The 15611-nt window shown below is 41.5% G+C and overlaps 1 protein-coding gene across 1 annotated transcript in view; it reads left to right on the top strand.

The window, feature by feature from the left end:
* Window positions 1-15611, top strand: part of PCNX4 (pecanex 4) — a 269881-nt gene that overhangs the window by 137828 nt on the left and 116442 nt on the right. The window contains exon 10 of the mRNA XM_053697302.1: window positions 6536-7572. Within this exon, the coding sequence (XP_053553277.1) occupies window positions 6536-7572 (1037 nt within the window). The remainder of the gene's footprint in view (window positions 1-6535; window positions 7573-15611) is intronic.

Genomic DNA, 15611 nt, shown 5'->3' with positions numbered 1-15611 from the left:
CATACCGATTCACAAAGATCATTACCGGTATCTAAGGTTTGCCTTCTTAGACAGGCATTACCAGTTTGTAGCTCTTCCATTCGGATTGGCTACGGCTCCAAGAATCTTCACAAAGGTTCTGGGTGCCCTTCTGGCGGTACTAAGACCGCGAGGAATTTCGGTAGCTCCGTACCTAGACGACATTCTGATACAAGCTTCAAGCTTTCAAACTGCCAAGTCTCATACAGAGTTAGTTCTGGCATTTCTAAGGTCGCATGGATGGAAAGTGAACGAAAAGAAGAGTTCTCTTTTTCCTCTCACAAGAGTTCCATTCTTGGGGACTCTTATAGATTCTGTAGAAATGAAGATTTATCTGACAGAAGACAGATTAACAAAGCTTCTAAATGCATGCCGTGTCCTTCATTCCATTCAACTCCCGTCAGTAGCTCAATGCATGGAGGTGATCGGCTTAATGGTAGCAGCAATGGACATAGTACCCTTTGCACGTCTACATCTCAGACCGCTGCAATTGTGCATGCTGAGTCAGTGGAATGGGGATTACTCAGACTTGTCCCCTACTCTGAATCTGGATCAAGAGACCAGAAACTCTCTTCTATGGTGGCTTTCTCGGCCACATCTGTCCAGGGGGATGCCATTCAGCAGGCCGGACTGGACAATTGTAACAACAGACGCCAGCCTACTAGGTTGGGGCGCTGTCTGGAATTCTCTGAAGGCTCAGGGACAATGGAATCAGGAGGAAAGTCTCCTACCAATAAACATTCTGGAATTAAGAGCAGTTCTCCATGCCCTTCTGGCTTGGCCCCAGTTAAAAACTCGGGGGTTCATCAGGTTTCAGTCGGACAACATCACGACTGTAGCTTACATCAACCATCAAGGAGGGACAAGAAGCTCCCTAGCAATGATGGAAGTATCAAAGATAATTCGCTGGGCAGAGTCTCACTCTTGCCACCTGTCAGCAATCCACATCCCGGGAGTGGAGAACTGGGAGGCGGATTTCTTGAGTCGCCAGACTTTTCATCCGGGGGAGTGGGAACTTCATCCGGAGGTCTTTGCCCAAATACTTCGACGTTGGGGCAAACCAGAGATAGATCTCATGGCGTCTCGCCAGAACGCCAAACTTCCTCGCTACGGGTCCAGATCCAGGGATCCGGGAGCGGTTCTGATAGATGCTTTAACAGCACCTTGGAACTTCGGGATGGCTTATGTGTTTCCACCCTTCCCGCTGCTTCCTCGATTGATTGCCAAAATCAAACAGGAGAGAGCATCAGTGATTCTAATAGCGCCTGCATGGCCACGCAGGACTTGGTATGCAGATCTAGTGGACATGTCATCCTGTCCGCCTTGGTCTCTACCTCTAAGACAGGACCTTCTGATACAGGGTCCATTCAAACATCAAAATCTAACTTCTCTGAAGCTGACTGCTTGGAAATTGAACGCTTGATTTTATCAAAACGTGGTTTTTCTGAGTCGGTTATTGATACCCTGATACAGGCTAGGAAGCCTGTTACCAGAAGGATTTACCATAAGATATGGCGTAAATACCTATACTGGTGCGAATCCAAAGGTTACTCCTGGAGTAAGGTTAGGATTCCTAGGATATTGTCCTTTCTACAAGAAGGTTTAGAAAAGGGTTTATCGGCTAGCTCATTAAAGGGACAGATCTCAGCTCTGTCCATCTTGTTACACAGGCGTCTGTCAGAAAATCCAGACGTCCAGGCCTTTTGTCAGGCTTTAGCTAGGATAAAGCCTGTGTTTAAAACTGTTGCTCCGCCATGGAGTTTAAACTTAGTTCTTAACGTTTTACAGGGTGTTCCGTTTGAACCCCTTCATTCCATTGATATAAAATTGTTATCTTGGAAAGTTCTGTTTTTAATGGCTATTTCCTCGGCTCGAAGAGTCTCTGAGTTATCAGCCTTACATTGTGATTCTCCTTATCTGATTTTTCACTCAGACAAGGTAGTTCTGCGTACTAAACCTGGGTTCTTACCTAAGGTAGTCACTAACAGGAATATCAATCAAGAGATTGTTGTTCCATCCTTGTGTCCAAATCCTTCTTCAAAGAAGGAACGTCTTCTACACAATCTGGATGTAGTTCGTGCCCTCAAGTTCTACTTGCAGGCAACTAAGGATTTTCGACAAACGTCTTCCCTGTTTGTCGTGTACTCTGGTCAGAGGAGAGGTCATAAGGCTTCGGCTACCTCTCTCTCCTTCTGGCTTCGTAGCATAATTCGTTTAGCCTATGAGACTGCTGGACAGCAGCCTCCTGAAAGAATTACAGCTCATTCTACTAGAGCTGTGGCTTCCACTTGGGCCTTTAAGAATGAGGCCTCTGTTGAACAGATTTGCAAGGCTGCAACTTGGTCTTCGCTTCATACTTTTTCCAAATTTTACAAATTTGACACTTTTGCTTCTTCGGAGGCTATTTTTGGGAGAAAGGTTCTTCAGGCAGTGGTTCCTTCTGTATAATGAGCCTGCCTATCCCTCCCGTCATCCGTGTACTTTTGCTTTGGTATTGGTATCCCAGAAGTAATGATGACTCGTGGACTGATCACACATAACAGAAGAAAACATAATTTATGCTTACCTGATAAATTCCTTTCTTCTGTTGTGTGATCAGTCCACGGCCCGCCCTGTTTTAAGGCAGGTAAATATCTTTTAAATTATACTCCAGTCACCACTTCACCCTTGGTTTCTCCTTTCTCGTTGATTCTTGGTCGAATGACTGGGAGTGACGTAGAGGGGAGGAGCTATATGCAGCTCTGCTGGGTGAATCCTCTTGCATTTCCTGTTGGGGAGGAGTTATATCCCAGAAGTAATGATGACCCGTGGACTGATCACACAACAGAAGAAAGGAATTTATCAGGTAAGCATAAATTATGTTTTTTTAAAGAGTGGTCACTTGCCCTATGGTAGTGCATATTTTAGGGTACTAGGGTCTCTTTTATAGGTCCTAACTCTGCAAAATGCACCTAGTATAAAGGTAAATGCTGTTTCAATGGCAATTACTCACCATCTAAATGAGACCCCTCATCTGAAATCTATTATGTGCGAGTTGTATGCTATCTTTAGGGGGCAGTGGCTACAAAGGACAAATACATTAGGTAGGTGATTGTGATAAAATGCAATCAGCTTCTAATAACAGAGGTTTGTCCATTCTGAGGTCTCATACCCCTCAGTGTTTTATGGATGGAGCAGGGGCTCTAAAAGTGCCCCTCCCCCTCGACAAACACTGCACAGGTGTGTACCTGGAACAGGTGATAACCTATACCAAAGTGATTACCTGACAATCCCCTTTTTCACATGAGGGGTCTCATACCTCACTAATAAAATCAGAGTGGGGATAGGGGCTCTGTAGTAGCCCAAATTGAAGGAAAAATTTGTCGGCACACCCGGTATTAGAAATATAAAAAATATATCCTTTATTGATCTGGTTAAAACATGCATCTTACGCTTTTCGGCAACATAGCCTTAAAGGGACAGTCTACACCAGAATTGTTATTGTTTTAAAAGATAGATAATCCCTTTATTGCCCATTCCCTAGTTTTGCATAACTAACAGTTATATTAATACACTTTTTACCTCTGTGATTACCTTGTATCTAAGCCTCTGCAGACTGCTCCTTATCTCAGTTATATTAATATACTTTATACCTCTGTGATTACCTTGTATCTAAGCCTCTGCAGACTGCTCCTTATCTCAGTTATATTAATATACTTTATACCTCTGTGATTACCTTGTATCTAAGCCTCTGAAAACTGCTCCTTATCTCAGTTATATTAATACACTTTTTACCTCTGTGATTACCTTGTATCTAAGCCTCTGCAAACTGCTACTTATTTCAGTTCTTTTGACAGACTTGCGTTCTAACCAATCAGTGCTGACTCCTAGGTAACTGAACGTGCGTGAGCACAGTGTTATCTATGACACACATTAACTAACACCCTCTAGTGATGAAAAACTGTCAAAATGCATTTATATAAGAGGCAGTCTTCAAGGTCTAAGAAATTATCATATGCGCCTCCTAGGTTTAGCTTTCAACTAAGAATACCAAGAGAACAAAGCAAAATTGGTGATAAAAGTAAATTGGAAAGTTGTTTAACCCCTTAACGACTGAGGACGTGCAGGGTACGTCCTCAGAAAAAAGGCAGTTAATGCCTGAGAACGTACCCTGCACGTCCTCAGTGTGGAAAGCAGCTGGAAGCGATCCTGCTCGCTTCCAGCTGCTTTCCGGTTATTGCAGTGATGCCTCGATATGGAGGCATCCTGCAATAACCTTTTTAAGTAATCCGGTGCAGAGAGAGCCACTCTGTGGCCCTCTCTGCACCGGAGATCGGTGGCTACCTGCGTTGGTGGGTGGGAGCCGGACCGGGAGGCGGGTGGCGGCCATCGATGGCCATGTGGATGTGAAGGGGGGCGGGATCGTGGGCGGGGGTGGCTGGGGGCGCGCACGTGCACGGGAGGGTGGGGGCGGGCGCGTGCACGGGGAGGGAGCGGGTGGGAACCGCTACACTGCAGAAAATTTGAAAATAAAAAGATAAAAAATATCGAAAATTTAAATAATCAGCAAGGTGGTGGGGGTTTGTCTGTGGGGGGTGGGGGGGGGGGGGGAAGCTACACTACAGAAAAAAAAAACCAAAGACAAAAAAAGCACTTTTTATTGTAAACTGGGTACTGGCAGACAGCTGCCAGTACCCAAGATGGCCCCCAATAAGGCAGAGGGGAGGGTTAGAGAGCGGTTTTGGGGGGGATCAGGGAGGTTGGGGGCTAAGGGGGGGATCCTACACAGTAGCATATGTAAATATGCTAAAAAAAACATTTCATTTTTTTTTTTAAACCCTTTTATTTTAGTACTGGCAGACTTTCTGCCAGTACTTAAGATGGCGGGGACAATTGTGGGGTGGGGGAGGGAAGGGAGCTGTTTGGGAGGGATCAGGGGGTGGGATGTGTCAGATGGGAGGCTGATCTCTACACTAAAGCTAAAATTAACCCTGCAAGCTCACTACAAACTCCCTAATTAACCCTTTCACTGCTAGCCATAATACACGTGTGAGGCGCAACAGGATTTAGTGGCCTTCTAATTACCAGAAAGCAACGCCAAAGTCATATATGTCTGATATTTCTGAACAAAGGGGATCCCAGACAAGCATTTACAACCATTTGTGCCATAATTGCACAAGCTGTTTGTAAATGATTTCAGTGAGAAACCTAAAATTGTGAAAAATGTTACGTTTTTTTTTAATTTGATCGCATTTGGCGGTGAAATGGTGGCATGAAATATACCAAAATGTGCCTAGATCAATACTTGGGGTTGTCTACTACACTACACTAAAGCTAAAATTAACCCTACAAGCTCCCTAAAAGCTCCCTAATTAACCCCTTAACTGCTGGGCATGATACACTTGTGGTGCGCAGTGGCATTTAGCGGCCTTCTAATTACCAAAAAGCAACGCCAAAGCCATATATGTGTGCTATTTCTGAACAAAGGGGATCCCAGAGAAGAATTTAGAACCATTTATGCCATAATTGCACAAGCTGTTTGTAAATGATTTCAGTGAGAAACCTAAAGTTTGTGAAAAAATTTGTGAAAAAGTGAACAATTTTTTGTATTTGATCGCATTTGGCGGTGAAATGGTGGTATGAAATATACCAAAATTGGCCTAGATCAATACTTTGGGATGTCTACTAAAAAAAAATATATACATGTCAAGGGATATTCAGGGATTCCTGAAAGATATCAGTGTTCTAATGTAACTAGCGCTAATTTTGGAAAAAAATGGTTTGGAAATAGCAAAGTGCTACTTGTATTTATGGCCCTATAACTTGCAAAAAAAGCAAAGAACATGTAAACATTGGGTATTTCTAAACTCAGGACAAAATTTAGAAACTATTTAGCATGGGTGTTTTTTGGTGGTTTTAGATATGTAACAAATTTTGGGGGTCAAAGTTAGAAAAAGTGTGTTTTTTTCAATTTTTCCTCATATTTTATCATTTTTTTTTATAGTAAATTATAAGATATGATGAAAATAATGGTATCTTTAGAAAGTCCATTTAATGGCGAGAAAAACGGTATATAATATGTGTGGGTACAGTAAATGAGTAAGAAGAAAATTACAGCTAAACACAAACACCGCAAAAATGTAAAAATAGCCTTGGTCCCAAACGGACAGAAAATGGAAAAGTGCTCTGGTCACTAAGGGGTTAAAATTACATGCTCTATCTGAATCATGAATTATTATTTTTTTTGTATAGACTGCCCCTTTAATCATTAGCCCCCTTGCTCTACCACTAGCTAAAAACAGCTATTTCACATAACAAAATAAATATAAATGATCTGTTTATAAACCATTTAATACACTGTAGTGGGTAAAATGAATCATTGGGAACATATTAAAGGGAAGAAAATTTTGTTGTAATTGATGATATATCTTATGCAAATATAAAAAAGTGCCCTTTTGATAATTACTTTGAGTAGTGTTATGCACAAAACTACAGGAGATTAACTTAATTTGTATATATATATTTTTTAATTTAACAGGGGCTAGAACTGCAAGAAACCTCTTGCCACACTGCTGAAGCACGGAGAGTAGATGAAGTCTTTGAAATGGCCTTTGAACAAGCAGACAATACTGGATCCTTTGCTCTTAATCACCACTTTGGGAACGTGTTGACTCCTTGCACTGTAGTTCCCGTCAGAGTGTATTCTGATGCCAGAAATGTCTTGTCTGGAATAATCGATTCTCATGACAACTTGAAACAATTTAAGGGTGATTTCATCAAAGTACTTCTGTGGATGCTTGTACACTGTTGCTACAAAAAATCCAAAACAGAAAAAAGTATAGATACTGAGAACAATGAAGAAAAAAATGTTGCGTTACCGGAAAAAGACCTAGTTCCCACCATGGGGCAAGGTGATGAAAAAGATTCAGAAAGTTTTAATGATATAATGTCTGTTGACTGGTCTGATGATGATGAGATATTTGAGGTAGTTCCCCGCACAAAGAAAACATCAGGTAAACTAAGGAGGACTTCTGTAGGTGACACATTGTCCGTTCCTGGATGTGTTGAAACAGAGCACAGCAATAAATATTTAGGGCAAGATGGTTGTGTTGCTAAATTTTATTCTGTGGTTGGGTTTGGTCTTCCTACAATAGATAAAGAAAAGCAGATGGACATGGAACAATTTAATATGATAGAATTTAACAGCTCATACTCAAAGTTGCTTAGCATACCTCAAAACTGGATATTTGTTCCACTTTCTGTTTTAAAAGTGAATGAAATGAAACAGATGTTTCCGAAAGACTGGTATGAATTTTTGTGGAACCAGCTGGATTTCCATCACTTGAACGAAAAGCCTTCAGTTATTTGTGATGAAATTGCAAAAGACAAGTCGTTGAGAGATTTGTATATAAAAGGACTGGCATCAATTTATTTTGCATTATTTGGAGAGGAAAGCACAACTCCTAGTTCAGCTTGGTTATTTAGAGCATATCTTGGTGGAATTCCATGGTCTGTTTCATTGGATTGGCTAGTCGGGAAACCGGAGTTATTTCAACTTGCAATGAAAGCATTCAGGTAAATCTGATGACGCAATTTAATATCACTTTTCAAAGTGGTTTTCATTACATTTTTATTGGTTAGTATGATGTATTTAAGAGAGTAGATTTTCATAAGGAACCAGTTATGGTACAGATATTCACTGCTTTTGCTGATTAATCTTGAACTGGAATGTCCAGTTCCATTTGTCAAGGACCACACACACAGAAGGGCTTTAAAGATCTGTTTTTAAGAACTGAACATTATTCCATCCCTTCGGGACTTTAATGGTACTGAAAAATAAGTAACATTTAGTAAAATAAACAAGGCAAATATATTTGCTCCAGCTCAATAATAATATATATGTCATTGGCACCTAAATAGACATTGCAATGAAAAATGACATGCTCTCAATTGATCCCCCGTGCTATCTATGGGCCAGGTTATAAGTGGCATGCTAACTTTTTTTCTTATTCTTTGTGTGCTTACCCAACACCGCGTTAGACCAATTGCGCTAAAGCTGAGGGTAGTTATGAATTTGTCTAACATTCAAATGTTCTATCCATAGAAGAAAATGTTGTGTTTATTTATATATATATATATATATATATATATATATATATATATATATATATATATATATATATATATAATTTATTTCACACCTATGTATATCTCCACAGATATTAGAAACAAATATTTAAAAATAAAAAATAACCTTTTCTTCTAAGTTAAAGGGACACTGTACCCAACATTTTTCTTTCGTGATTCAGATTGAGCATGACATTTTAAGCAACTTTCTAATTTACTCCTATTATCAAATTTTCTTCATTCTCTTGGTATCTTTATTTGAAATGCAAGAATGTTAGTTTAGATGCCGGCCCATTTTTGGTGAACAACCTGGGTTGTCCTTGCTGATTGGTGGATAAATTCATCCACCAATAAAAAAGTGCTGTCCAGAGTACTGAAACCAAAAAAAAGCTTAGATGTCGTCTTTTTCAAATAATGATAGCAAGAGAACTAAGAAAAATTGATAATATGAGTAAATTAGAAAGTTGCTTAAAATTGCATTCTCTTTCTGAATTACAAAAGAAAAAAATTGGGTTCAGTGTCCCTTTAAGAACATTGTGATGTTAAATATTTCTATTAAAAACACAGTAAAACACGTTTCAATATATAAAAAAATAATAAAATGTTTTTTTCATGTGGAAAGGTATTTGAGTGGAAAGGGCTCAAGTGTATATGTATGTGTATACAAGTGTAAATATGTGTGTGTATGTGAATGATGGTTGTCAAATGACAAATGGGGTGACAACATGAACTTTGCCAGAAAATATTCTACTGCTCATTTCAAATTTAAAGTGCTACTGCATTGTCTTTTTATTATGTATGTGTTATCTTTCAGTCTTACTGTATTTAGTGGCCCTGTAAATGACTCCATGAACACTGAAGAATTAAACAAAATGTAAAGAAGTCTAACAGGAGGCATAGACTTTAACCCCTTTATTGCTAAGCCATTTTACATCCCTGTGCTAAAGCGGTTTTCCTTCTTAGCTCATGAGAGTCCATAGCTTCATAACTTGTGGGATACATTCCAGCCTTTTCTGAAGGAGGTCAAGAACCCTCACAGAGCTTAAGTCCCTCCTACTTCCCCTTTCTCCAACATAGGTGTGTCCGGTCCACGGCGTCATCCTTACTTGTGGGATATTCTCTTCCCCAACAGGAAATGGCAAAGAGCCCAGCAAAGCTGGTCACATGATCCCTCCTAGGCTCCGCCTTCCCCAGTCATTCTCTTTGCCGTTGTACAGGCAACATCTCCACGGAGATGGCTTAGAGTTTTTTGGTGTTTAACTGTAGTTTTTATTCTTCAATCAAGAGTTTGTTATTTTAAAATAGTGCTGGTATGTACTATTTACTCTGAAACAGAAAAGTGATGAAGATTTCTGTTTGTAAGAGGAAAATGATTTTAGCAACCGTTACTAAAATCGATGGCTGTTTCCACACAGGACTGTTGAGAGGAATTAACTTCAGTTGGGGGAAACAGTGAGCAGACTTTTGCTGCTTGAGGTATGACACATTTCTAACAAGACGATGTAATGCTGGAAGCTGTCATTTTCCCTATGGGATCCGGTAAGCCATTTTTATTACATAAGAATAAAGGGCTTCACAAGGGCTTTTAAGACTGGTAGACATTTTCTGGGCTAAAACGATTGATATATAAGCATTTTTAATACTTCATAGCTTTGAGGAATTATTTTATTCTTGGGAATTATTTAAAATAACCGGCAGGCACTGTATTGGACACCTTATTCTCTAGGGGCTTTCCCTAATCATAGGCAGAGCCTCATTTTCGCGCCTCTATTGCGCACTTGTTTTTGGGAAGCATGACATGCAGATGCATGTGTGAGGAGCTCTGATACATAGAAAAGGCTTTCTGAAGGCGTCATTTGGTATCGTATTCCCCTTTGGGCTTGGTTTAGTCTCAGCAAAGCAGATACCAGGGACTGTATAGGGGTTAAATATAAAAACGGCTCCGGTTCCGTTATTTTAAGAGTTAAAGCTTTCAAATTTGGTGTGCAATACTTTTAAGGCTTTAAGACACTGTGGTGAAATTTTGGTGAATTTTGAACAATTCCTTCATACTTTTTCACATTTGCAGTAATAAAGTGTGTTCAGTTTAAAATTTAAAGTGACAGTAACGGTTTTATTTTAAAACGTTTTTTGTACTTTATTATCAAGTTTATGCCTGTTTAACATGTCTGAACTACCAGATAGACTGTGTTCTGTATGTGGGGAAGCCAAGGTTCCTTCTCATTTAAATAGATGTGATTTATGTGACACAAAATTTAGAGAAAATGATGCCCAAGATGATTCCTCAAGTGAGGGGAGTAAGCATGGTACTGCATCATCCCCTCCTTCGTCTACGCCAGTCTTGCCCACACAGGAGGCCCCTAGTACATCTAGTGCGCCAATACTCCTTACTATGCAACAATTAACAGCTGTAATGGATAATTCTATCAAAAACATTTTAGCCAAAATGCCCACTTATCAGCGAAAGCGCGACTGCTCTGTTTTAGAAAATACGGAAGAGCATGAGGACGCTGATGATATTGGTTCTGAAGTGCCCCTACACCAGTCTGAGGGGGCCAGGGAGGTTTTGTCTGAGGGAGAAATTTCAGATTCAGGGAAAATTTCTCAACAAGCTGAACCTGATGTGATTACATTCAAATTTAAATTGGAACATCTCCGCGCTCTGCTTAAGGAGGTGTTATCTACTCTGGATGATTGTGAGAATTTGGTCATTCCAGAGAAATTATGTAAAATGGACAGGTTCCTAGAGGTCCCGGGGCCCCCCGAAGCTTTTCCTATACCCAAGCGGGTGGCGGATATTGTAAACAAAGAATGGGAAAGGCCCGGCATACCTTTCGTCCCTCCCCCTATATTCAAGAAATTGTTTCCTATGGTCGACCCCAGAAAGGACTTATGGCAGACAGTCCCCAAGGTCGAGGGGGCGGTTTCTACTCTAAACAAACGCACCACTATACCCATAGAAGATAGTTGTGCTTTCAAAGATCCTATGGATAAAAAGTTAGAGGGTTTGCTTAAAAAGATGTTTGTTCAGCAAGGTTACCTTCTACAACCAATTTCATGCATTGTTCCTGTCACTACAGCAGCGTGTTTCTGGTTCGATGAACTAGAAAAGGCGCTCAATAAAGATTCTTCTTATGAGGAGATTTTGGACAGAATTCATGCTCTCAAATTGGCTAACTCTTTCACCTTAGACGCCACTTTGCAATTGGCTAGATTAGCGGCGAAAAATTCTGGGTTTGCTATTGTGGCGCGCAGAGCGCTTTGGCTAAAATCTTGGTCAGCGGATGCGTCTTCCAAGAATAAATTGCTTAACATTCCTTTCAAGGGGAAAACGCTGTTTGGCCCTGACTTGAAAGAGATTATTTCTTAATGGGGGTAAGGGCCACGCCCTTCCTCAGGATAGGTCTTTCAAGGCTAAAAATAAACCAAATTTCTCCAACATAGGTGTGTCCGGTCCACGGCGTCATCCTTACTTGTGGGATATTCTCTTCCCCAACAGGAAATGGCAAAGAGCCCAGCAAAGCTGGTCACATGATCCCTCCTAGGCTCCGCCTACCCCAGTCATTCTCTTTGCCGTTGTACAGGCAACATCTCCACGGAGATGGCTTAGAGTTTTTTAGTGTTTAACTGTAGTTTTTTATTATTCAATCAAGAGTTTGTTATTTTGAAATAGTGCTGGTATGTACTATTTACTCAGAAACAGAAAAGAGATGAAGATTTCTGTTTGTATGAGGAAAATGATTTTAGCAACCGTAACTAAAATCCATGGCTGTTCCACACAGGACTGTTGAGAGCAATTAACTTCAGTTGGGGGAACAGTGTGCAGTCTCTTGCTGCTTGAGGTATGACACATTCTAACAAGACGATGTAATGCTGGAAGCTGTCATTTTCCCTATGGGATCCGGTAAGCCATGTTTATTACGATCGTAAATAAGGGCTTCACAAGGGCTTATTTAGACTGTAGACTTTTCTGGGCTAAATCGATTCATTATTAACACATATTTAGCCTTGAGGAATCATTTTATCTGGGTATTTTGATATAATAATATCGGCAGGCACTGTATTAGACACCTTATTTCTTAGGGGCTTTCCCAAAGCATAAGCAGAGTCTCATTTTCGCGCCGGTGTGGCGCACTTGTTTTTGAGAGGCATGGCATGCAGTCGCATGTGAGAGGAGCTCTGATACTTAGAAAAGACTTTCTGAAGGCGTCATTTGGTATCGTATTCCCCTTTGGGTTTGGTTGGGTCTCAGCAAAGCAGATACCAGGGACTGTAAAGGGGTTAAAGCTTAAAACGGCTCCGGTTCCGTTATTTTAAGGGTTAAAGCTTCCAAATTTGGTGTGCAATATTTTTAAGGCTTTAAGACACTGTGGTGAAATTTTGGTGAATTTTGAACAATTCCTTCATGTTTTTTCGCAATTGCAGTAATAAAGTGTGTTCAGTTTAAAATTTAAAGTGACAGTAACGGTTTTATTTTAAAACGTTTTTTGTACTTTCTTATCAAGTTTATGCCTGTTTAACATGTCTGAACTACCAGATAGACTGTGTTCTGAATGTGGGGAAGCCAGAATTCCTATTCATTTAAATAAATGTGATTTATGTGATAATGACAATGATGCCCAAGATGATTCCTCAAGTGAGGGGAGTAAGCATGGTACTGCATCATTCCCTCCTTCGTCTACACGAGTCTTGCCCACTCAGGAGGCCCCTAGTACATCTAGCGCGCCAATACTCCTTACTATGCAACAATTAACGGCTGTAATGGATAATTCTGTCAAAAACATTTTAGCCAAAATGAACCCTTGTCAGCGTAAGCGTGGCTGCTCTGTTTTAGTTACTGAAGAGCATGACGACGCTGATATTAATATCTCTGAAGGGCCCCTAACCCAATCTGAGGGGGCCAGGGAGGTTTTGTCTGAGGGAGAAATTACTGATTCAGGGAACATTTCTCATCAGGCTGAATCTGATTTGATTACATTTAAATTTAAGTTGGAACATCTCCGCATTTTGCTTAAGGAGGTATTATCCACTCTGGATGATTGTGAAAAGTTGGTCATCCCAGAGAAACTATGTAAAATGGACAAGTTCCTAGAGGTGCCGGGGCTCCCAGAAGCTTTTCCTATACCCAAGCGGGTGGCGGACATTGTTAATAAAGAATGGGAAAGGCCCGGTATTCCTTTCGTCCCTCCCCCCATATTTAAAAAATTGTTTCCTATGGTCGACCCCAGAAAGGACTTATGGCAGTCAGTCCCCAAGGTCGAGGGAGCGGTTTCTACTTTAAACAAACGCACCACTATACCCATAGAGGATAGTTGTGCTTTCAAAGATCCTATGGATAAAAAATTAGAAGGTTTGCTTAAAAAGATGTTTGTTCAGCAGGGTTACCTTCTACAACCCATTTCATGCATTGTCCCTGTCACTACAGCTGCATATTTCTGGTTTGATGAACTGATAAAGGTGCTTGATAGTGATTCTCCTCCTTATGAGGAGATTATGGACAGAATCAATGCTCTCAAATTGGCTAATTCTTTCACTCTAGACGCCACTTTGCAATTGGCTAGGTTAGCGGCTAAGAATTCTGGGTTTGCTATTGTGGCGCGCAGAGCGCTTTGGTTGAAATCTTGGTCGGCTGATGCGTCTTCCAAGAACAAGCTACTAAACATTCCTTTCAAGGGGAAAACGCTGTTTGGCCCTGACTTGAAAGAGATTATCTCTGATATCACTGGGGGTAAGGGCCACGCCCTTCCTCAGGATCGGCCTTTCAAGGCAAAAAATAGACCTAATTTTCGTCCCTTTCGTAAAAACGGACCAGCCCAAAGTGCTACGTCCTCTAAGCAAGAGGGTAATACTTCTCAAGCCAAGCCAGCTTGGAGACCAATGCAAGGCTGGAACAAGGGAAAGCAGGCCAAGAAACCTGCCACTGCTACCAAGACAGCATGAAATATTGGCCCCCGATCCGGGACCGGATCTGGTAGGGGGCAGACTCTCTCTCTTCGCTCAGGCTTGGGCAAGAGATGTTCTGGATCCTTGGGCGCTAGAAATAGTCTCCCAGGGTTATCTTCATGAATTCAAGGGACTTCCCCCAAGGGGGAGGTTCCACAGGTCTCAGTTGTCTTCAGACCACATAAAAAGACAGGCGTTCTTACATTGTGTAGAAGACCTGTTAAAAATGGGAGTGATTCATCCTGTTCCATTAAGAGAACAAGGGATGGGGTTCTACTCCAATCTGTTCATAGTTCCCAAAAAAGAGGGAACGTTCAGACCAATCTTAGATCTCAAGATCTTAAACAAATTTCTCAAGGTCCCATCGTTCAAGATGGAAACCATTCGAACTATCCTTCCTTCCATCCAGGAAGGTCAATTCATGACCACGGTGGATTTAAAGGATGCGTATCTACATATTCCTATCCACAAGGAACATCATCGGTTCCTAAGGTTTGCATTCCTGGACAAACATTACCAGTTTGTGGCGCTTCCTTTCGGATTAGCCACTGCTCCAAGGATTTTCACAAAGGTACTAGGGTCCCTTCTAGCGGTGCTAAGACCAAGGGGCATTGCAGTAGTACCTTACCTGGACGACATTCTGATTCAAGCGTCGTCCCTCCCTCGAGCAAAGGCTCACACGGACATCGTCCTGGCCTTTCTCAGATCTCACGGCTGGAAAGTGAACGTGGAAAAGAGTTCTCTATCCCCGTCAACAAGGGTTCCCTTCTTGGGAACAATTATAGACTCCTCAGAAATGAGGATTTTTCTAACAGAGGCCAGAAAAACAAAACTTCTGGACTCTTGTCGGATACTTCATTCCGTTCCTCTTCCTTCCATAGCTCAGTGCATGGAAGTGATCGGGTTGATGGTAGCGGCAATGGACATAGTTCCTTTTGCGCGCATTCATCTAAGACCATTACAACTGTGCATGCTCAGTCAGTGGAATGGGGACTATACAGACTTGTCTCCAAAGATACAAGTAAATCAGAGGACCAGAGACTCACTCCGTTGGTGGCTGTCCCTGGACAACCTGTCACGAGGGATGACATTCCGCAGACCAGAGTGGGTCATTGTCACGACCGACGCCAGTCTGATGGGCTGGGGCGCGGTCTGGGGATCCCTGAAAGCTCAGGGTCTTTGGTCTCGGGAAGAATCTCTTCTACCGATAAATATTCTGGAACTGAGAGCGATATTCAATGCTCTCAAGGCTTGGCCTCAGCTAGCGAGGACCAAGTTCATACGGTTTCAATCAGACAACATGACGACTGTTGCGTACATCAACCATCAGGGGGGAACAAGGAGTTCCCTAGCGATGGAAGAAGTGACCAAGATTATTCTATGGGCGGAGTCTCACTCCTGCCACCTGTCTGCTATCCACATCCCGGGAGTGGAAAATTGGGAAGCGGATTTTCTGAGTCGTCAGACATTGCATCCGGGGGAGTGGGAACTCCATCCGGAAATCTTTGCCCAAGTCACTCAACTATGGGGCATTCCAGACATGG

The sequence above is a fragment of the Bombina bombina genome, chromosome 1 (genome assembly GCF_027579735.1).
Source record: "Bombina bombina isolate aBomBom1 chromosome 1, aBomBom1.pri, whole genome shotgun sequence".
NCBI lineage: Eukaryota > Metazoa > Chordata > Amphibia > Anura > Bombinatoridae > Bombina > Bombina bombina.
The sequence above is the reverse complement of the archived record's forward strand: the minus strand, read 5'-3'. Positions and strand labels throughout refer to the sequence as shown.